Source organism: Sorghum bicolor, chromosome 4, assembly GCF_000003195.3.
Source record: "Sorghum bicolor cultivar BTx623 chromosome 4, Sorghum_bicolor_NCBIv3, whole genome shotgun sequence".
NCBI lineage: Eukaryota > Viridiplantae > Streptophyta > Magnoliopsida > Poales > Poaceae > Sorghum > Sorghum bicolor.
The window spans coordinates 6324073-6346623 of NC_012873.2; the positions used below are offsets into that span (position 1 = coordinate 6324073).

The following is a 22551-nucleotide window of genomic DNA, read 5'->3' on the forward strand; positions in this document are numbered from 1 at the left end:
ATTAATGGTGAGGATACAAATGAAAGAAAACTTGATGGACTAAAACATCTATTTACATATTTGGTTACTTTTGGAAGGCATATAATAACAGTTCATTGCCAGGTGTGTGAACCCAGCCAAGCACATGTGCTTCATGCACTTATGGCAGTTGTTTCTTTTTTCCTTCCTTTAGAAAAAGTTCAAATTTTTAGAGATTTCACATACAATTTTTTCATGGTGTCCTTACATAAAAATCCACCATCATTTGATACATTACTACTATATATATCCCTAATATCTTAGATCCAAATCCATCTTATTTCTAGGAAAATAGGGGGAAAAGTTCTTGGAAGGAGAAGGGTGTGGTCCCTAATGTCTCAATCTGCCTCGCTCCTCCATCTTCATCCATCCATCACCCAAGCAGCAGGTTGGAACCATGCTTCTCCTATCTTTCAGTTTGTTACCCGATGGATCCTACATTTTTAATTTCTTCACCCCTTAATGTTGGATTGCATTTTGCCATTTTCAATATGTGCATATCAATCTTTGGTTTGGTGTTTGTTCACCATTGTTACTATAGTTTCCATCCAGCAAGGTGTTGGAGGCATGGGTCAGCCTATATGCTGCTGGAGACCAGGTTCTTTGATGCATGCCCGAGCACCCATGAAGACCATGAAGTCATCTAGGTACACAGTGAAAGGTCCTATTTGATTTTCGTAATTGAGTGTCAACCTTGGTAGACTAGTATGTATTTATGTGAGATACACAATTAATTTGTCCACAGGTACACTTGTGTGAGCAACACATGGCTAGGATAAAATTAAATGAAAGAAAACTTAATGGGCTAAAACAACTATTTCAAGATCTTGTTTCTTTTGAAAGGCATATAATGACCAGGTCATTGCTAGGTGTGCAAACCTAGCCATGCACTTGTGCTTCAGGAACTTTCGGCAACTGTTTCTATTTTTTATTTTTTTTCCTACCTTGAGACAAAATTCAAATTTCCATAGATTTCACGCATAAATTTTCCTTGGCATGCTTTCATAAAAATCCACCATCGTTTAATATGTTACTAGTTAGTAATGGCCAAATAAAAATGAAAAAAACATAGTAGGCTAAAATATCTACTCGTTACTTTTGGAAGACATATAATAAACAAGTCATTTCCAAGTGTGAACCTGGCCATGCGCTTGTGATTCAAGCCCTCTGGGAAGCTATTTCCATTTTTTGTTTTTCCACTACGGGAGGCACTGGCTTCCCCTAGTGCCAAATGCACTCGGGGAAGGCCCAGATGCACTCGGGGAAGCCTTCTCCGAGTGCAACACCGGGGAAGACTGCCCGGGGTATCTCTTCACGGGAAAGACGTCTTTCCCGAGAGCCAAAAATCTTGCACTCGGGAAAGGCTTTTCCGAGAGCTGTGCTAGCACTCGGAGAAGAATTGACGCCGTTGGTGACCAGCCGGCGTCGTTTCCTTCTTTTTTAAAAAAAAATTCTTCCCCGAGTGCAACACTCGGGGAAGAAACCCTCTTCCCCGAGAGCCGCAGCCCAGGCACTCGGGGAAGACACCCTCTTCCCCGAGAGCCACAGCCCAGGCACTCGGGGAAGACACCATCTTCCCTGAGTGCTGCAGCCCATACACTCGGGGAAGCCACTCTGAAAATCTTTTTTTTGTTTTTTGCTTTTCCATGTGAATATATATATATAAACCACAAATCAACAGTAATATATCACAAACCACATTTATATATCACAAACGACCAAATTTGTATGAAATCCACAATATATTACAAATCACGTGTTCAAAAGTACACATTATTCCAAGCTCACAAGTTCAATACATAAAAACGACTTAGAAGGCGGCTCACGGCGACGGTCCAGTGTGGCCCCAGCTTGCGATCCCAGTGACGGTCTGTAACAACATGAAATAGATCAGAATAAATTAAACTGTGACTCTGAAGAAGGGGAAAATTAAAGGGTGCATATGCGCGTTGATCGCTGATGGGCAGATTTTAGGCCGCTAATGGAAAGGCACAAGAGAAACAGAGCACAACAAGATTTTGCAGCCAAAAGTGTCTCTGAAATTGCATATACATGCATCGATTAAAAGCTCATGCCTTTGAGGGATATTGCATAATGCATCAAAAGCTCAAAACTCATAATTATTACCTCTTTGCTCTGGGTAATGGCGCTGCCTGCAAGCCGTGTCTTCCTAAGCTTATCGATATATGAATAGTCCTGTCGCAGACATGGTGTGTACATAATCATCAGATGCTTAGTAACCTGCTTGGGAGAAGAGAGAAGGTTAAGTGTCACGACAGCTTTAAACGGAAACAAATCAAATGGATGACTCCACACAACAATGAACAATAATCAACATCATCTTTTGGCAATTGAGTAGAAGATGCAATATAACTCATCCAATTCATTAGTCATCTATATATGTTGAGATGTATATTCTTCTATATTGATATATATTTTGAGATATATATACAGGCATACATACAGCTTCAAACAGAAGATCAATTGTAACCGGAGGGAAAGGCCCCGTAAAATTTTTATTTCAGGAAAGCAAATTAAGTTGCAATAATATGCAAAGCTGTGCAGGGGTAGGCAAGCACTATCCTCATAACTGTGTGATAGTAACAATTATTCTTTGTTTCTACTTGGATGGATGTAGGTCAGAATTATTATCTGAATTCTGAAGGCAATGCCCTGTGTGTGTTTTTAACACGTGTGCTACTATTCTTTTAGTCCTGTTTTGCGATACATATGTATGTCTGCACTTCATCTAGTACTGTACTGTCTCGTTGTTAAATCATCATGCGGTTCTGGTGTCATCGGGGATGATATTAATGATACCTCAAGCATCTTGGCAACATTGTTCAAACTATCTCTGAGCATATATCTTTGACCTAATAATAAAATAACCTGGTTTTAGATATTTTGCACATCGGAACGAATGTCACATCGTCCAAATTAAGTTTGAAAGGCAACACTGCTGCAGCTATTCTGACAACGAATTAAATTCCCCAAGTTCATTTTACGAATAATATGCTAAATTTCTCTAGTTTCCGATCGTATTAACTACATACAGATCGGTTTGATTTATGGTTGAGAGATTATATTTTTTTTTCGAAAACCTATGAGAGATTACATTATACAGAGAGAATTTAAAGCAGGAGAAGAATACATACCTCCTCGACGCTCCCATCCTTAATGTCAGCGTTGAAGGACTCGTCCATGGTGTCGTACAGCAATCCCTCCAGCTCGTCCTGGTCGAGTGGTCCAGTGCCTTCAGTAATTCAATCCACCGATAGCGCACAAACGAAACAAACAAAATCAATCGTAATTCATCAGAAGAGGTGGAATGGTTTCGATTCCAGATTTAATAAAGTTCGAAAGACAACAATAATGCAATGTGGCGGCGCGGGTGAACTAGGAGACGAGAGATCGGTCAAGACCTCTGGCGGCGGCGCGGGTGAACCAGGAGAGGACGGAGGAGGCGAGCTGGTCGGCCTTGGCCTGCGAGTCAAGGCCGCCCCACCGGTTCTGCACCGCCAGCTGCAGCGCCGTCCACCCTCCCGAACAGCAGGCCGATGCACTCTGCCATTGCCGTCACCCCCTCCTTGGACAGCACCACCCTGCCGCCGACCGTGCCGGAGGACGAGGAAGAGGCAGGGGAGGGCCGGCGCAGGGAGGGAAGGGCGACGCGGCGCAGACGGCGGCGGGCCGCGCGGGCGGTCGAGCAGGGCTGGCGCGGCGGAGCGCTGCCGCGGGCGCGCGAGCGTGCGGTGCTTGGCGGCGGCGGCGGGGCAGCTGGGGCGAGGCAGGGTGGGGCGCCGCGGGGGAATAGGGTTGGGGGTGGGGGCGGGATGGGCTGGTTGGGCCTAATTAGGCCTGGCCAGTTGGGTCTTCGCCGAGTGCTCCAGATAGGGCACTCGGGAAAGAAATTTTCTTTTTTTTCTATTTTTTGTATCGAGTGCCATGGACTTGATAAAATAATTATTCTTTTGGCTCTATTTTTTTTTGGCCTTAGTACATTATTATAGACTTTGTATTTAAATTGGGGATAATTTGGAATTTTTTTACTATATTTTGCTAATTTTTTGTTTCATTAAATTTTATAGAACATTTCAAATTTGAACTACAGGTGCATAAAATAATTGAATTTAGTCATTCAAAAAATTATACTTGTGATATTTGGTGTATGTTGAGGCCGTATCTAGGAACTCGCATGAAATATCGAGCATCTTTTTGATGTAACATGACAAGGTGCGTGCGAAAAAAGTGTTTTAAAATTATATAAAATCCGAACAAATTCCGAAAAACACGAAACTTGTCGGGGTGTCGTGTTATCAAATGTAGAGGCTATGATAAAAAATTGAGAAAGTTTCGAGTAAGTTACGACATCGAATGCCTAAAACTCAAACATCTCCACAAGTGATCACAAGTGATCACATGTGGAGATATATGAGTTTTAGGCATCCGACATTGCAACTTGTTCGAAACCTTCTCAATTTTTTACCATAGACTCTATATGCAATAACATGACACCCAGACAAGTTTCGTGATTTTCGGACTTTATTCGCATTTTATATAATTTAAAAACACTTTTCCTACATGTTGTTCATCATGTTACGACAATAAGATGCTCGACATTTCATATGAGCTCCTAGATATGGTCTCAACATACATCAAATATCATGAATATAATTTTTAGAATAAAAAAATTCTATTATTTCATGCACCTGCAGTTCAAAATTGAAGTATGAAAAAAAATCAACGAAACGAAAAAAACTAATGAAATATACTAAAAAAAGTTAAAATTTCCCCAAATTTGAACAAGAAGTTTTAAATAATGTGGTAAGACCTCAGAAAAAAAATAGGCCAAAAAAACAAAAAAATAAAAATTCTTCCCCGAGTGTCTTCCTTGGCTCTCGGGGAAGAGACCCTTCCCCGAGTGTTAAGCCCACGGCACTCGGGGAAGCCACCTCTTCCCCGAGAGCCATGTCTTGGCACTTGGGAAAGGGCGTCTTCCCCGAGTGTTAAGCAAGGCACTCGGAGAAGATTTTTTTTCATTTTTAGTTGTAACGGCGCCGGTGGGTTTGGCCGTCAAGTAACACTTTTCTTTCCTGTGTGTGGCTCTTTCCCGAGTGTTGCGCTCGGGGAAGAGGGTCTTCCCCGAGTGTCGCTCTTCCCCGAGTGCCAAGTACACTGCGGCACTCGGGGAAGCCTCTCTTCCCCGAGTGCAATTCTTCCCCGAGTGCAACACTCGGGGAAGAATGGCTTCCCCGAGTGCCCGATTTTTGACACTCGGGGAAGCCTGCGACACTCGGGAAATTTTGCCTCTCCCGTGGCTTGCCGCGGCCGCCCTCTGCTCGCCGCGGTTGCGTGCGCAAAGCCATGTCCCGTGAAGCGCAAGCCCGAGGCCGAGACCTGCCAGTGCCAGCCAGTAGGAGCACCGCACCACCGGGAGCAGGAGCGCCGCACCTCCAACCGCCGGGAGCAAGAGCGCCGCCGCCAGAAATAAAACGAGCAGGGGAAATTTTTCCGGCGGCGGGCGAGCGCGCGCGGCCGGGGGCGCGCGCGGCGGCGGCGGGCGGCCGTGCGGGCGCGCGCGGCCGCCTGGGCGCGGGGCGGCGGGGCGGCGGGCAGCGCGGCGGCGCGGCGCGTGCGTGCGTGGTGTGGGTGCGTGCGTGCGTGCACGGCCGGCAGAGTGCGTGGGGTGGGGAGCGGCTGAGCGTTTCTGAAGAGATGTTGGGTTTCTGAACGTCCGACGTGCAAACTTGCTCCAAACTTTTTTTAAATTTTTATCATAGCCTTCCCATACCATATCAAGGACGGTGGACAAGTTTAGTGGTTTTCCGAGTTCATTTGATTTTTTTTATAATTAAAAAACCCCGCGCACGCAAGTTGGAAGCGTTGCCCCGCGAGCACGCTCATCGAGATTTGGTGCCAGGACATGGATTTGACCTAATTGCATCCACACAAGCAAGAATAGCAATGTTGTAACCATAGGACACTATTATTCCATGCACCTGCAGTTCAAATCGAAATCGTCGGAAAAAATGCAACGAGTCGCAATTAAATGAAAAAATATAGAAAAAAATTTCAAAGTGCACCAAACCTTGGCAAGTTACTAAAGATAGGGTACTAAAGCTCCACAAAAAATTTGGGAGCAAAACTCAAAAAAAAATTGACTTCGCCAAGTGCAAAGGTTGGCACTTGGCGAAGAGGCCTTCGCCAAGTGCCAGCCACGTGGCACTTGGCGAAGAGGGCTTCCAGGCAATTTCCCAGGATCCTCTCTTCGCCAAGTGCCACGTGTCTGGCACTCGACGAAGCCTCCTCTTCGCCAAGTGCCAGACGGAGGCACTTGGCGAAGCCGACGGCAATGGATGGGGATGGATGCCGTCAGGCCTCGCCGAGTGCCGTTCTTCGCCGAGTGCCGGGCACTTGGCGAAGAGTCCATTTCGCCAAGTGCCTTTCTTCGCCGAGTGCTTGGCACTTGGCGAAGCCTTCTTCGCCGAGTGCTGGCTTCGCCAAGTGCCCGATTTTTGGCACTCGGCGAAGTCTGGAGCACTTGGCGAAGCCTGAGTTTCCTATAGTGCCTTAATGTTGGATTGCATTTTGCCATTTTCAATATGTGCATATCAATCTTTGGTTTGGTGTTTGTTCACCATTGTTACTATAGTTTCCATCCAGCAAGGTGTTGGAGGCATGGGTCAGCCTATATGCTGCTGGAGACCAGGTTCTTTGATGCATGCCCGAGCACCCATGAAGACCATGAAGTCATCTAGGTACACAGTGAAAGGTCCTATTTGATTTTCGTAATTGAGTGTCAACCTTGGTAGACTAGTATGTATTTATGTGAGATACACAATTAATTTGTCCACAGGTACACTTGTGTGAGCAACACATGGCTAGGATAAAATTAAATGAAAGAAAACTTAATGGGCTAAAACAACTATTTCAAGATCTTGTTTCTTTTGAAAGGCATATAATGACCAGGTCATTGCTAGGTGTGCAAACCTAGCCATGCACTTGTGCTTCAGGAACTTTCGGCAACTGTTTCTATTTTTTATTTTTTTCCTACCTTGAGACAAAATTCAAATTTCCATAGATTTCACGCATAAATTTTCCTTGGCATGCTTTCATAAAAATCCACCATCGTTTAATATGTTACTAGTTAGTAATGGCCAAATAAAAATGAAAAAAACATAGTAGGCTAAAATATCTACTCGTTACTTTTGGAAGACATATAATAAACAAGTCATTTCCAAGTGTGAACCTGGCCATGCGCTTGTGATTCAAGCCCTCTGGGAAGCTATTTCCATTTTTTGTTTTTCCTACCTTTAGACATTGTTTAAATTCCAGATATATCACATACAAAGTTTCCATGACGCTCTTTCGCAAATATCCACCATGATTTAATATGCTATTTGTTAGTAATGAGTGGTATGAAAATGAAAGAAAACTTAATAATGGACTAAAACATCTATTACATGATCTGGTTACTTTTGGTAGGTATATAATAAGCAGGTCAATGCCAAGTGTGAACCCAGCCATGCACTTGTGCTTCAAACCCTTTGTGCAGTTGTTATCATTTTTTGTTTTTTCTCGCCACAAGGCAAAGATCAAATTTCCACACATTTCACATATAAATTTTTCGTGGCACCCTTTCCATAAAATCCACCATCATTTAATATGTTACTAGTTAGTAATGATGAGGATAAAAATGAAAGAACACTTAATGGACTAAAACATCTATTTAGAGATTTGGTTACTTTTGGAAGGCATATAATAACCCGGGTCATTGCCAGGTGTGTAAACCTAGCCATACACATGTGCTTCATGCACTTATGGCATTTGTTTCTTTTTTGTCTACCTTTAGAAAATGTTCAAATTTCTAGAGATTTCACATACAAATTTTCTATGATGCCCTTTCATAAAAATCCCTAATATCTTAGATCCAAATCCATCTTATTTCTAGAAAAATAGGGATAAAATTTCATAGAAGGAGAAGGGTGGTCTCTAAAATCTCAATGTGCCTCGCTCCTCCATCTTCATCCATACATCACCCAAGCAGCAGGTTGGTACCATGCATCTCCTATTTTTCAGTTTGCTGCCTGATGGATCGTAGATTTTTAATTTCTTCAATGGATTGCATTTTAAGTTTGTGCATAATCAATCTGTGTTTAGGTGTTTGTTCATCATTGTCACTAAACTTTCTAGCCAGCAAGGTGTAGTGGTCAGCCTGAAGAAGCCTGAAGGAAATGGCTCGGTCTGATGTGGAGCATGCCCTGCCAGCATGGCTGCATACACTGCTGGAGACCAGGTTCTTTGATGCATGCCCTGAGCACCCATGAAGGCCATGACCTCATCTTTGTACATAGTGAAAGGTCCTTGTTTAGTTTTAGTAATTAAGCGACAACCTAGGTAGACTAATATGTGTTATGTGAGATACACTACTAATTAGTCTACCGGTACACTTGTTGGAGCAACACATGCGCATTGGAGGTAAAAATGGATTGGATATATTGCAAAACTGACACGTACATGTCATTGAGGAGCTCATGTGACTAGGTGGCAAAGATCAAGATGAGGCTTTTGTCTTGATGGACCAGTTGCAAGCGTGAAAGGCAAGTGTTGGAGGCTTTGAAATGATAAACCACGTGGCAGGGAAGCTTGAGCAAAGACTTGGTGTTGATGAACCAAAACAACGGTGTAAAACAAGTGAGGTCAAGATCGATGAACTAATAATGTCTCATGATGATGAAGTGGATCATATCATTTGTTGATCAAGGTTGGTGCATGTGTTGCATCAACATGAGAGGAGATGAAATAGAATGTGCAAGTCAAAATGGTACTTGTAAGGTATTTAAGGAGAGTATCCAAATAGGTCCCCTAATCGGATTACTACCAGTGCATCCATATATGTTAGATGTGGTGGGATGGCACTGATAGCAAAGGTTGCTTCTCAGTTAGGTCGGCATACATAAGGTAGCACAGGATAGGAAGCAACAAGGGAATAGACCTGGGATGGCAAGCTGTAGCAGAGGATTTGGCAACAAAGGAATAGACTTGGCCACTTGGGATGATGTACCTCAATTTGTTGAGGATTTGGTGACCAGCGATCTCACTGAGTCTCTGATGAGTAATGAAGTTTGCTGTTTAAAAAAAAGATTCTAGTAGAATTGATTTAAGTGAACGAATAATGTTTTTCTCTCATAATAAATCAGCGAGCAGTAGAGGGACATAAAAATCAGAGTTAGAAGGGACATAAAAATCAGAGTTTTGTGGCATGAATGTCACGATAAACGATTTTTGCAAAATAAACGACTATGCGAAAGAGCCCGTGGGAGTGAATTTAGGCTGGTTAAAAAATCACCTCAGCGGCAAAAGCAGGTTCAAGAGTTTTCTCGGCATGCAAAATTGTGGTCTTCTACTTTAGGGCTACTTTGGATGTTAGTGGAGCCTATCCCAGGGAGCAAAACCCGTGACGCGGATTTTTTTTTTTACATTCATTTCCCTGTGCCCACTTTCCTCCGAGGATCTTTGTTTTGGGCAGTCTCGCTCGAGACGGAGTCGGCGAGGGACAGATGTGTGATGTGTCGCAAGTCGACGGGGAGAGGATGTGCTCCCGGCCAGATGACTCGTGGTTTCCTGCCCCATGGAAAACAACGGGATGTCGGCTACAATCCCGCGTCCAACGGGCTTCCAAAGGGCGTGGTGGATTAGCCTAGGGGAGCTTGCCCCGAGGTTTTCTCTCTCTTGGAATTTACAGGGAACCTAGAGGGATTCTGTGCTCTCAAACGAGGCCTTAATAATTAATTAATATCAAAACCATACACCTCGGGAGGAAACGATTATGCGGATAATGTCATTTTCAGTAGGTCAGTCCATCAGTCATGGCCCACACATGCTCACACGAAGTTTGAATCATTCAAATTTCATTTCAGCCCGTGAAAATTCTTCACTGTTGCACAGTTGTAGAAAATCTACAATACAGAAAATGGAGAATTGTACACTGAAACAAAAAAAAACAACAAATCAGGTTACTTACAAGTTCTTGTAGTTTGGCAACTACTGAATTATGTATAGGCTGGAATGTCATATATACATTTGTAGACATTTTCTACCCTATATTTTCTACATTTCAACATTTGTAGACATTTTCTATAACCAAATTAAGTTTCTGGAAAGAACAAAAGTATTTGAGATCGACCACAGCCTGTTGCTAGCTTCATTCGGCGTCTTCTTGAATGATGCTCAGCGCCCGCTTGAGCCTCGACGTCGCCGTGGCGGCTGCAAACTTCTCGTCCTTCGCTGGGCTCAGCAACATCCCGAACTCCCCCAGCGTCTGTTGGTTCAGCTTCTCGTTGAAGATGTCCTCGCCGCCGTCCTCCATTTCCTCACGCACGGGCATGACGCGAACGGCCATCATCTTGCCGCCGCCACGGACACCGCGCCGTTCGTGACGCCTCGGCTTGGTGCTGGACGCGAGCGCCGTGGTCGCCCGCACGGCCAGCGCAGCCATTTCGGCGGTCGACAGCGGCCTCTTGAGCATGGCCGCCGGGAGCACGAAGTATATCTTCCCCGGCTGGAGCACCTCGCCGGGAGGCAGCGCCGGTGGGCGCTCGTTGAAGTAGAGCGCATCGGAGTTGCACACGAAGAACGACGACGCCGCCGCGTCGCTGCTCCGGCCAAGAACGTCAGCGACGGTAGAAGGAGAGGAGGCCGGGAGCTCCTTCAGCGATCCGTCTGTGGCGATGACCCTGGCCGGCGCCGGCGAGGCCGGCAGGTGCGCCTGCCGCGACAGGCTGCTGTGGTGGTGGATGCAAGAAAGCTTCAAACCCATCGGATCTATGAGTCAGACAATACTAGTTGTCTGGGAATTATTTGGATGTGTTATGTGTAGCTTACACCGTTACACGGGATGGGTGGCGCATATGTAGGTGAGGAAACTGGACACAAGCTTTTTCATTTGAACCCTTCCATTCTTGTTCTATTGCGCAATGAAGATTACTTTTATAGTAGGAGACCAGTTAAGTTTTATAACTTTTTCTTTGGGTCTAATCTTTTCCTAAAGCTTAAATATATAAATAAAAAGATAAGGATGTTGATGACATGTGTGTAGAGAAAGCATTCTAAGGTGTCGTTAACTCGTTATTACTGGTACTAGCTCTCTTCATTCTAAGTTATAAGGTATTTTGACTTTTTTAGATACATCTTACTTACTATATGTATATAGGTATAGTATATATCTAAGGATGTAGTAAAATATTGTATCTTACAAATTCAAAACATCTTATAATATAGAAAGAGGAGAGTAGCTAGCAATTTATACTACATTGATGAATTTATTTTATAACTATCTATTATTTTTTATGAACATTTTATATAGCAATCTATTTCTATAAGATCATGTTGGATCTCTTGGTTAATAACTAGTTGCTAAACTTTAGCGACTGTCGACGAAAGCTAGTCGGCAGTCTACCTTGGGGTATACCCACGGTAGTAGTTTATCGGTAGACGGTGCGTGAACTACGAACTCGACGGTGACGCAAGACACGGACAAGCTTTTTATCCAGGTTCGGCCGCCGAGTTGGCGTAATACCTACGTCCTGCGTCTGGTTGTATTGATTTGTGCTGAGAGAATATGATGTATGATGTGTCCTCTAGGGGACCCCTGCCCCTCCTTATATATCCTGAAGGGACAGAGTTACAAGCAAAGTATTCTATTTGGTACAATATCTTGTAGCCTTGCGGTGCACGCCGACCAGTCGTGCGCCGCACGTCTTCATCTTGTGGGCCGAGCCACCTCTGATGGTGCGGCCCATATAGGCCCGTGAGGGTATAGGGGTTTATACCCCCACAGCTAGTCCCCGAGCACCATGTATTGTGATGTAACCGCCGTCTTGAGCTTCTTCGATCAGCGAGGCTTGACGTCTTCAATAAACAGGAAAGTCGCCCAAACAGTTGCAACGGTATTTTGACCAACTCAAAAGACAGTTGATCAACATTGACATCGAAGAAGCAGGTTGTTCGAAGAATGCATGGTGCTCTTAATTAAAAAAGATTTCTTCCCTGATGAAGTGTGCCCACTTTACTTTTCTGAAAAGTATAGTCTTTCAAAAAGCAAGCATATTCACCGCAAGGTGAAGTGTGCCCACTTAGTCCCCGAGCCTGGTAGTAGGTGACGTAGGCACGTGGTGCCAGGGTCAAAAGAAAAGTCTTCAAAGAAATTCTGAAACTGAGATGCATCGCCAGATGCATCGTACCGATGTAGTCCCCGAGCTTGCTGGAAGGCGAAGTATGAGCCTTGTAGCAAGGTCTAAAAAATTGAATTTACCAGTCCCCGAGCATATCATGCTCGTATGCAATTGAATAGACTAATCGACCAGTCCCCGAGCATAGAACGCTCGGTGGTCGGTACAGTCTCCGAATTCTCAAATTGATGGGCTGGTCGACCAGTCCCCGAGCGTATAGTGCTCGGTGGTCGGTGCAGTCCCCAAGTTCTTAAATTGGTGAGCTGGTCGACCAGTCCCCGAGCGTATAGTGCTCGGTGGTCGGCACAGTCCCCGAGCACGGCGTAGGGACCGGTGGACAAGTCCCCGAGCGTGGTTGGGAACGTAAACGTGCTCGGTGGTCGGCACAGTCTTCGAGCACAGCATAGAGAGTAGTCGACAAGTCCCCGAGCGTGGTTGGGAACGTAAACGTGCTCGGTGGTCGGAGCAGTCCCCGGGCACGGCGTAGGGAATAGTCGACGAGTCCCCGAGCGTAGCTTGTCGACTGGGCCAAACACCTGAAAAATAAATATAGAGAAAATAGGTAGTACATGATGTATAAATAAACTCTAGATAAAAAATCAGCACCGAGATAAGTTTTAGATTTTTTATTATAAAATTAGCACGAGTAGTTAATTCATCCTAGAGCTTGTACCAGCTCTGGTCTAGCCAACAATCAGCATGAGGTGCGGAACCTAGGCACGCGTAGGATTGTCAGCCACGTCAGAGAGCTACTGCCGACCACCCGGAACGCAGAGGGCGGATCTCGTGCACGTGTAGGGAGGAGTCGGAGACAGTACCGGCTCTGGAAAGCTCGTGTAGGAGAAAAAACTAGTCGGCTAAAAAAGTTGTTTTGAAGAATAATAATATTAAAAATATTATGCCAAAAATAAATAAAATATTAGAATTGTACTTATCTTTGGACGAAAGTCTGGTCGGGAGAGTTGCTTGACTTGTTGTCGTGATGGTGGTCGCGGCTATCGTAGCGCCGTTCTTCGCGGCGATTATTATTGCGACTCGTGGTCAGAGCAAGTAGGCCAAACAACTTGGTCGATAGCCTGAGCAGGTCGGTGTCGTCGATCTGCCTCCCTTTGTAGCAAAGAAGCGGGTGACGCGTTGTCGGCGTGGTCGGAGACGTTGCTGGAGTAGTTGGAGTTGTAGCCGGCGTGGTTGAAGCCGCCGCCGACGTCGATGAAGAAGTGGTTGGTGCAGATCGGATCTACACCTCCTCCGTGGTCGTGGCGGTGAAGCTGTTGAAGCTGACGGTGAACGTGAAGTCGCCCGCCATGGCCACGAAGTCGGGGATAATGACCATCTCGTTCGTCGGGAAAGTTGCACGCACACCCCCTACCTGGCGCGCCACTGTCGACGAAAGCTAGTCGGCAGTCTACCTTGGGGTATACCCACGGTAGTAGTTTATCGGTAGACGGTGCGCAAACTACGAACTCGATGGTGACGCAAGACACGGACAAGCTTTTTATCCAGGTTCGGCCGCCGAGTTGGCGTAATACCTACGTCCTGCGTCTGGTTGTATTGGATTGTGTTGAGAGAATATGATGTATGATGTGTCCTCTAGGGGACCCCTGCCCCTCCTTATATATCCTGAAGGGACAGAGTTACAAGCAAAGTATTCTATTTGGTACAATATCTTGTAGCCTTGCGGTGCACGCCGACCAGTCGTGCGCCGCACGTCTTCATCTTGTGGGCCGAGCCACCTCTGATGGTGCGGCCCATATAGGCCCGTGAGGGTATAGGGGTTTATACCCCCACAGCGACGATCTAAATAGAAGGGCCAATAGGTAGACAAAAGTTTAGCCAAAGACACAACTAGTTGTTAGCCAACTAGTCCATCAAACTCAACTATCAGGGCCAAAGTTCCACCCAATTAGGAAAAAGATATCCCCCACAAGTCGCTCATTTCCCCTTTTTCCCGCCTACCACTGCCCTTTCCTCTGGCCCGACAACGCCTACCAGAGCTAGTGAAGATCCTCCACCACCATGCCTTGACTGCCTCAGCTAGCGTCAATCTGCTCTGCACCCTCACGACAAGTGAAGGTAGATAGGGCCCACACGCTCGCGACGAGCAGAGGTAGATAGGGCCCACACACTCGCAACGAGCGAAGGCACTGGTGGTCGCTGAGCCTGCACATCTCCACCATGGTGAGAAGGAAAGTGCAGATTAATTACGAAGTGTGGGGGAAAAGGAATGAGATGCAAGAGGAAGGGTGGACGAGGAAAGAGAAATAGAAGGGCTAACAATTAGTTGAGGACCAAACAAGACTATATATACTAAACTTTCGCTAGCTAACTACTAAAAGGGCTCACAACTATATATAGCTGAGGATCAAACAACACTATACTAAACTTTAGCTAGCTAATTAACTAGTAATCAGTTAATCACTAGTCCTAGTCCATGTAAATAGGGTCTAAATGTTGTGCCGCATTATAGTAGCTTCTAATAAACCATCTAGTTTTAGAAACTGACTTAGGGCTCATTCCATTGTGGTTTATTCCAGCAGGAATAGTTCCTGGGGATGGAAGGCTATACAAATTGTACAATCATTCCCGGTAGGATCGGTTCCAGGTGCTTTTTTGACTCTTATAAAAGTCATTGCATGTGTTGAACAAAAAACGGTATGGTTTGTGCAAAATAGCACATTCATAGGGCTACGAGGCGAAAGATTCAGCTTAAATCCAAAAGAGGAAGTAACAACGGTGTGAGCGCTGACGCAACACACACGCCGGCAAGTCGCCGTCGTCCTGTCCGGCGACCCCTATAATTTTTGTTTGTGCACGAGAAGGACCTGCGGCTGTACAATGTCGGTCCTGGCACGAGTCTGAGAGTGGAGAGTCAACACTCGACAGCGACCAAGACTCTGGGACCACCTGTCATCTGCTCGCACTGAAACTCGACGACCTTCCTCGCCGCTTTCCCTGTGATGCGATGGCGCTGCGTGTACACATCAGTGCATACGCGTGCGCTGCAACAGATAGCCTTGCATCCCAAGGCGACCGGACCCCGCACACTGCATGCAACGGACCGGGGGCACCGATCGACTTTTCAGCGCTACCATGCACGACCCAGCCCCAGCGCCGTCGACGTGAGCATCACCATCACCTCCATATCTCTACAATTAAAAAGATTCGGAGGTCATTGTCAGCCCGTGCTAATCGCTCCTTCCCGCTAACACCCCACCTTAGCAGCTAATTCCGTTCCAAAATAACCCACCGCCTGACAAAAAGAATCTAACGTTTGTTGAGTTCTCTAGTGGTGGTTTTGTTTGTTGTGATGCTTAATATTGTAAACTGGTAACCCCATGTTCAGATCGGGGTGTTTGTTACGCTTTCTAATAAAGCTGGGTGAATACCTTTGATTAAAAAAAGAATCTAACGCACGCTAATCCTCCGTCCCGAGTGCTAATCCCAATCGCCCATCTCCTCTTCTAATCGGTCCACCCTCCCTTCGTGCGTGCGTAAGTGTGGAACCGATGCCCCGCACGCACGTCGCCCGCCCCAATCCATCGCGCTCCATGAAAAACTACTCCACGATCCTCACTCCATCGTCCTCGTCTCTTCGATCCTGCAGCTCACCCGAGCACCGAGCCGCCAGTGCCAGCGCCGCCAGCGCCACGGACCACCTCCTGGACGGCCTCCTCGCCCTCGCCGACGTGCACACGGCGCGTTTCGAGAGGCGCTGCTCGACCTTAGGTGTCACGACGCCGAGGACCAGGCCGTACTCCGGCGCCACAACGGTGTGAGGTTGCCCGCCTTGTGTCCGCGGTCCGCGCCTAGCACCCCGCCGACAAGGACGTTGCCCGCCTCGCGTCCTCCCCGCGTGGCGCTACCAGGCTTCCGCAGACGACGAGGTGTCCGAGACTCCGACTCCGAGGTGCTCGCCGAGGCCATGACCATCGTGGCGTCCACGTCCACGTCCGTGTTTCGTCTGCCGCGGCGTCTGCTTCCTCCAAGAAACCGGCAGCGACGACGACGCTCATGTCCTTGATGACCCGAAGCAGCAAAAGGCCACTGCCACCAACATGCTGCACTAGAGACCCGTAGCAGCAAAGGCCGCTGCCGCCGACGTGCTGAGCAGCTTGACGAGTGCTTCTACACATTGCTGGCTTCCACGACCTCGGGCTCGCCTTGTAAGGTTTGCTGATCTGTTCCAATTAAGTTTGATATACTACACCTACCACTATCGGAGAGCCGGTCTTTGCTGTGTGTCCGTCCGTTTGCCGTGAGTAACACACGGCAAAGGTCGAGTTTGCCGTGTGTCTAATTCACGTACACGGCAAACACCAGACACACGGTATATCTGTTCTTTGCCGTGTGTTGCACACGGCAAACACTAGACACACGGCGAATTCAAACTTTTGCCGTGAGCAACACACGGCAAAAATATGGCACACAACAAAAGCTAACCCACGCTAACGTCCACCACCAGCCGTCAACGTTTGCCGTGTGCGGCCGTTAGGCACACGACAAAGCCTGGGTTTGCCGTGTGCTTGAGGCTGGCACACGGCAAACACAAACTTTGCGTGTGCCAGGCTAGGGGTGCGACACACGACAAACAGTTTGTCTTTTTTTTCAGTTTTTGCCCTCCAAATTTTTTCTTGTCTACACATTCACCATTTGTAACTCCATACTCAAATTTCATAAAATTTGAAACATGTTTGCTATATTTTTGCAATTAACATTATTTATTTTCATTTTCCCGGTTGCGTTCAAATTTGAACTATGAGTCGGTGAAATAGTTGGAAAAAATATCGAAAAAAATGATATTCATGTTACCCAACCCTGTCTAATGACTTTTGAATGCCGTGGTTAGGAGACACGACGTGGAACGTGCGTCGGTACTTTTCAAAAATTCTAATAAATACTATTTTATTCCGTAAATCTTGAAACTTGTACATATGTCATGTTATCATACATAGAGGCCATAAAAAAGTTTGGGAAGATTTCGAACAAGTTTTCATGTATGATGTATAGAAACCAGACAATCTTCGAAGAAGTTCCATAGAGATATGAGTTAAGAAGCATGAGTTGGAGTAGATTCGACTTTTATATTTGAGTTTGATTTTAAAACTTTTTCTATAGGCACTACACCATATAGGTTGTGTCGTGTCCAAGTTTGAGAATTTTTTGAGAATCATTTACTATTTCTTAATTATTTTCAGCATTTTAATTGAAAATTTTAAATTTTAAATTTTTTAAATAACCTCGGATAGAAAAACTCTCTAAATAAACTTTGTAGATCTCAAAAAGTTATGAAACTTTGTAGTTGACAACTTTTTATTTTGGAATTATCTTGTCATGCAAAAACTACGTTTGAATTTCTCAAATTTGAAATTAAATTTTGTAAACGACCTCGGATGGAGAAATTCCCTAAATGAAAATCGTAGATCCCAAAAAGTTATGAAACTTTGTAGTTGACAACTTTTTGATTTGAAATCATTTAGGACCTCAAACTATCAATTTACATATAATTTGATATAATATTTGAGGAACCGAAATGCAATATAAACACAAGTCATAGTGTGGTGCAGTGATTAAGAGCGAAGAAACCCGAGAGGGAGGTCATGGGTTTGAATCGCAAAAAATTCAGAACTTTGGATTTTTTCGTCGGGGTTTGCCTTGTGCCCAACTGTCACACCCGGATGTAAAAGAGCATTCGGGTGCCAAATCACATGTGCGCCAGGATCTCAAATTCACACACATGGACCGACATCATCAATGGTACAAAACACAGTGTTCAAACGAATTACATAAATGAGAGTAAAAGTACCATTATTACAAGCCAAATGTTTATCAAAGTGCGGAGGGGAAACATAAACTAATCTGTTCCATAAATAAAGGGAAAACTAAACGCCGACGTAGCAGGACCACCTTGCCACAGGAAGGTCGACGGTAGAACCACACGAGCCTAACAACCAGGAGACTCAGGGTAGTCCTCAGGGAAATCGCAATTGTGCTCCTGATCGTCCGAGCAACCTTTAATGATTATAGCAAGGGTGAGCTCATGCCGAACTCAGCAAGCACAGACGGAAAGTAATGACATGCAAGGCTTAAAACAAGGTAAAGCTGACTTGGTTTGACTGCGGTAGCATTTTAGTTGATCACTTTTAATTATAACAATTACTAAAACAACCTATTACTAATATGAGTAGCATAAACCCAACCCTTAATTAGTGTAGGTAGTAATTAGCATCTTTTCAAAAGACTATCCTAATTATTATAGTGATCCAGGGATTAACCCCAATTATTAACACAGGATAGCAATCCTGCCATCACGGAATAGCCATTCCGCCAAAACACGAGGTAGCAATCTCGCCAAGGTCCATCTCCAAGTAACCAGTGAATCCAATTTGCTCATCAAGTGAGGGTCTGGGCCGCTCGTGACCGTGAGCACGGCTGATATATCAGTTTTACACTCTGCAGAGGTGTGCACGTTCACTCCAAGTCGTGATTCCCATTTGCCCGGGGTCGCGACTCCCCAAAACACTTCCAAGGTGAGCAGGCGGGGTCTCACTACGAGACCTTTCACAGGGTCCAACTAATAGGATGCCACTCGCAAGTTTTTGCCGGGGCGCTCGGCAGTCGATACCCATAGCCATGGCGTACCGATCAACCGACAACTTAATATTCATTACCCAAGTTACTTCCTCACGCCTTCCCGGAAAGTAACACCCTACTAGTGGAGGTCCTGCTAATTAGTCAAGCCAGAGCCATATAGCTTGGAGCTGCACTGTAAGTCCCAGGGGGCCGCTCCCTGACTAAGTCCTTACGGAGAGCAGAGACGGGTACGCCCGGCAATCCGGACCATCAACGGTACCCGCTCCCCCTGTCACCACCATCATCACGATGCTCGCAAGCATCCAACATCGCCATCACCGCAGTGACCAAAGATTCAGCACAGTTTAAGCATCAAGTTAAGTAGAGAGTAATTCTTGTTTAGACATGTGTATAAGATGAGTAGAGCAGCTAAGCAGACCTAGTATAGCCTAGTCAACCCAAATACATAACCCCAGGTGAGCAAGGAATAATAAGTAAAGCTAGTCATGTCCTTAGGGTTTGCATTCATTGGACACATGCATATAAAGTAAACGACATTAATGAGTAGGTTCAAAATGATCAAACGGTGTCTGCACTTGCCTTGGTCGAAGTCGGGTTGCTCGAACTCCGCGGGATCCTGAACCTCTTCCTCCACGAACGTCTCGTTGGCTATACGCGACAATCATCAATCATAGGAACAATACATGCAAGCAAACAAACTTAATCAGAAACAGTACACCAAAGCATGCGAAAATAGAAAGCAACTGCCCTACTGCATTCTACTCGACGAAACGAAACTATAGCGACCAGAATCACCTAAATCGGAGTTACGACGCAAAAGTTATGGCTAAAACAAGTTAAATGGCATTTCTGTAGATAAACTGAACTATTTTTCGTAATTAAAACTAATTAAAACTGAATTAAAACTCATTTTGGATTAAATATATAAATTCTAACCGAACCAGGGGTTAAACTGCGAAAACTAAGGGCATAAACTTAAATATTTTTAAAAGAACTGGACTGCGGGTTAATTTTGAACAAGCCCGAGGGCTTTTCTGCAAAAGCAGCAGGGGGCGCGCGGGACCGTGGCCGGCCTGGCCACGTGGCAGCTCGCGGCTGGCCCGGTCCATGGCGGCGCTGTGGACCGGGGGGGGGTGTGGCGGTCCACCGGTCCACCGTGGACCGGGACCGGGGCGCGGGGCGGTGCTGGCTGCGTGGACCGAGTCCACGTGGACCGGCCGCACGGGGGCGCTGGGCCGCGGTCCACGGTGGACCGCGCGCCGGAGCGGGAGCGGACGCAGGCGGCGGCGCCATGGCCGGCCGCGGCGAGCTTGCAGCGGCGGCGCTGCAGGGCACGGCCAGCCGAGCCGAGGGTACGGGCGGGCGCGGCTCGACGCGACGAACGCGATGGCGTGCATACCTTCGCGAGTTGACGACGGCGAAGAGAAGCTTGTCGGCGGCGCTGCGAGCTTCGGCAAGAACGGCGGCGGCGCGGGTTTCGAGGCTAGGGTTTAGGGGCGCGTGCGGGCGGCCGAGGGGTGCCTTAAATAGGCTAGGGTGGTCCCGGGGTTCTCGATCCACGCGCGGCACGGAAGCCGAGAAGGAGGCGGCGCGGCGGTTGCGCACCCCGTCCGAATCGGACGGAGGTTGAAGACGACGGTGGGTCCCACCTGCGGGGCCCACGCGTCAGCGGCTGCGGGCGGGGGCAGCGCGGGTGCGCGCGGGGCGCGGCCGCTGCGCGGCTGGGCCGCGGCCCACTCGGGCGCTGCGGGAGAGAGGCGCGGGCGCTGGGCCGAGGGAAGGCCGGCCCAGGGAGAGGGGAAAAGCTTTTTTTTTTCTTTTATTTTTTTTTTTAAAACCGATTTCTCCTATTTATTTCTTTCTTCCAACAAAATAATTCAAGCACAAGCAAACAAATCAAACAAAATAAATGCAGCGGCATGAATGCACACGAACAAGTTTTCTATCTTATATTTAATTTTATTTAATTTTGTAAATTATTTAATAATTCTCTAAAAATTCAAACTATGCCAAAATTAAATCAAATTTGAACTGAATTTGAAATTCAAAAATTTGGAGTGTTATAAACCTACCCCCCTTAAAGGAATCTCGTCCTCGAGATTAGGATGAACCAGGGAATAACTGAGGGTATTTGGATATTAGATCTTCTTCTCTTTCCCAGGTTGCTTCTTCCTCGGAATGGTGTCTCCATTGTACTTTACACATCCTGATAGTTTTACTCCTAGTAATTCTCTCTGCTGTGTCCAGGACTTTGATAGGACTCTCTTCATAAGTTAGATCATCCTGTAAATCCAGTTCCTCTAGTGGCAACTGTTCCTCAGGCACTCTCAAACATTTCTTGAATTGGGAGACATGGAAAACATTGTGCACATTGGATAAGCTGGCAGGCAATTCAAGCTCATAAGCCACTTCTCCTTTTCTTTCCAAGATCTTGAAAGGACCAACGTATCTTGGAGCTAGCTTTCCCTTGACATTGAACCTCTTTAGACCTCTCATCGGAGACACTTTCAGGTATACATAATCACCTGCCTGAAATACAAGTTCCCTTCGTCTCACATCGGCATAACTCTTCTGTCTAGACTGAGCTGCCTTCAGAGTCTGTCGGATGAACTGAACTCTTTCTTCGGCTATTCTCAATGAATCAGGGCCGAACACTTGCCTTTCACCAGTCTGGTTCCAGAACAATGGAGTCCTACACTTCCTTCCATACAAGGCTTCGAAAGGAGTCATCTTAAGACTAGTCTGATAACTGTTGTTATAGGAGAACTCAGCGTAGGGCAAACTAGCATCCCAACTATCCCCATACTGCAAAGCACAAGACCTGAGCATATCCTCTACTATCTGGTTGACTCTCTCTGTCTGACCATCGGACTGAGGGTGATAAGCAGTACTGAATCTGAGCTCGGTTCCCAAAGCATCATGTAGCTTCTCCCAAAACTTTGATGTAAACTGTGTACCTCTATCAGACACAATCCTCTTAGGAACTCCATGCAGACACACAATCCGTTCCATATACTTTTCTGCTAACTGATCTCCACGGTAGTTAGTTCTGGCCGGTATGAAATGAGCTACCTTGGTCAATCGATCTACTACAACCCATATTGAGTCATAACCTCGTTGAGTTTTCGGCAATCCCACTATGAAGTCCATGCTGATCTCATCCCACTTCCACTCAGGTATCTTCAACGGTTGCAACAATCCTGCTGGCCTCTGATGTTCCGCTTTCACTCTCTGACAGGTGTCACATAATGCCACATATTCACCAATATCTTTCTTCATACCAGGCCACCAATAGTTTTGCTTCAAGTCCTGATACATCTTAGTACCTCCTGGATGAATAGAGTAAGCAGATTCATGGCACTCCTTCAGTATCACATCCTTGATTCTCTGAATATCAGGCACACACAATCGGTCCTTGTGCCAAACAATTCCTTCTTGATCAACTTTGAATCCAGGTGCTCTACCTTCCTCTATCAGCTTAAGTATCTTTTTGATCTCTTCATCCTCTTTCTGACCTTTTCTGATCTCTTGCTCAAGAGTTGGTTCAATGTCCATGGAAGTACCTTGGGTATTAGTAACAACCCCCAAATTGAGATACTCAAATTCTGCCAGTAGTTCCATTGGTAACTCCGTGGCTTCCAACATATTCACTTGACTCTTTCTACTCAGAGCATCAGCAACTACATTAGCCTTGCCAGGGTGATAATGAATC

General features: G+C 46.1%; 2 protein-coding genes across 2 annotated transcripts; both read right to left on the bottom strand.

Moving 5' to 3' along the window:
* On the bottom strand, positions 1705-3591 carry LOC110435047 (the record flags this gene model as incomplete). The annotated part of the gene is made up of 4 exons (XM_021460357.1): positions 1705-1888; positions 2146-2259; positions 3174-3271; positions 3441-3591. Coding segments are annotated over 4 exons (411 nt in total), but the record flags the coding sequence as incomplete, so codon positions are not given.
* On the bottom strand, positions 9856-10896 carry LOC8072363. Its single transcript, XM_002457485.2, has one exon. It carries the CDS (start codon positions 10835-10837, stop codon positions 10223-10225), a length of 615 nt encoding a protein of 204 aa, XP_002457530.1. The 5' UTR covers positions 10838-10896; the 3' UTR covers positions 9856-10222.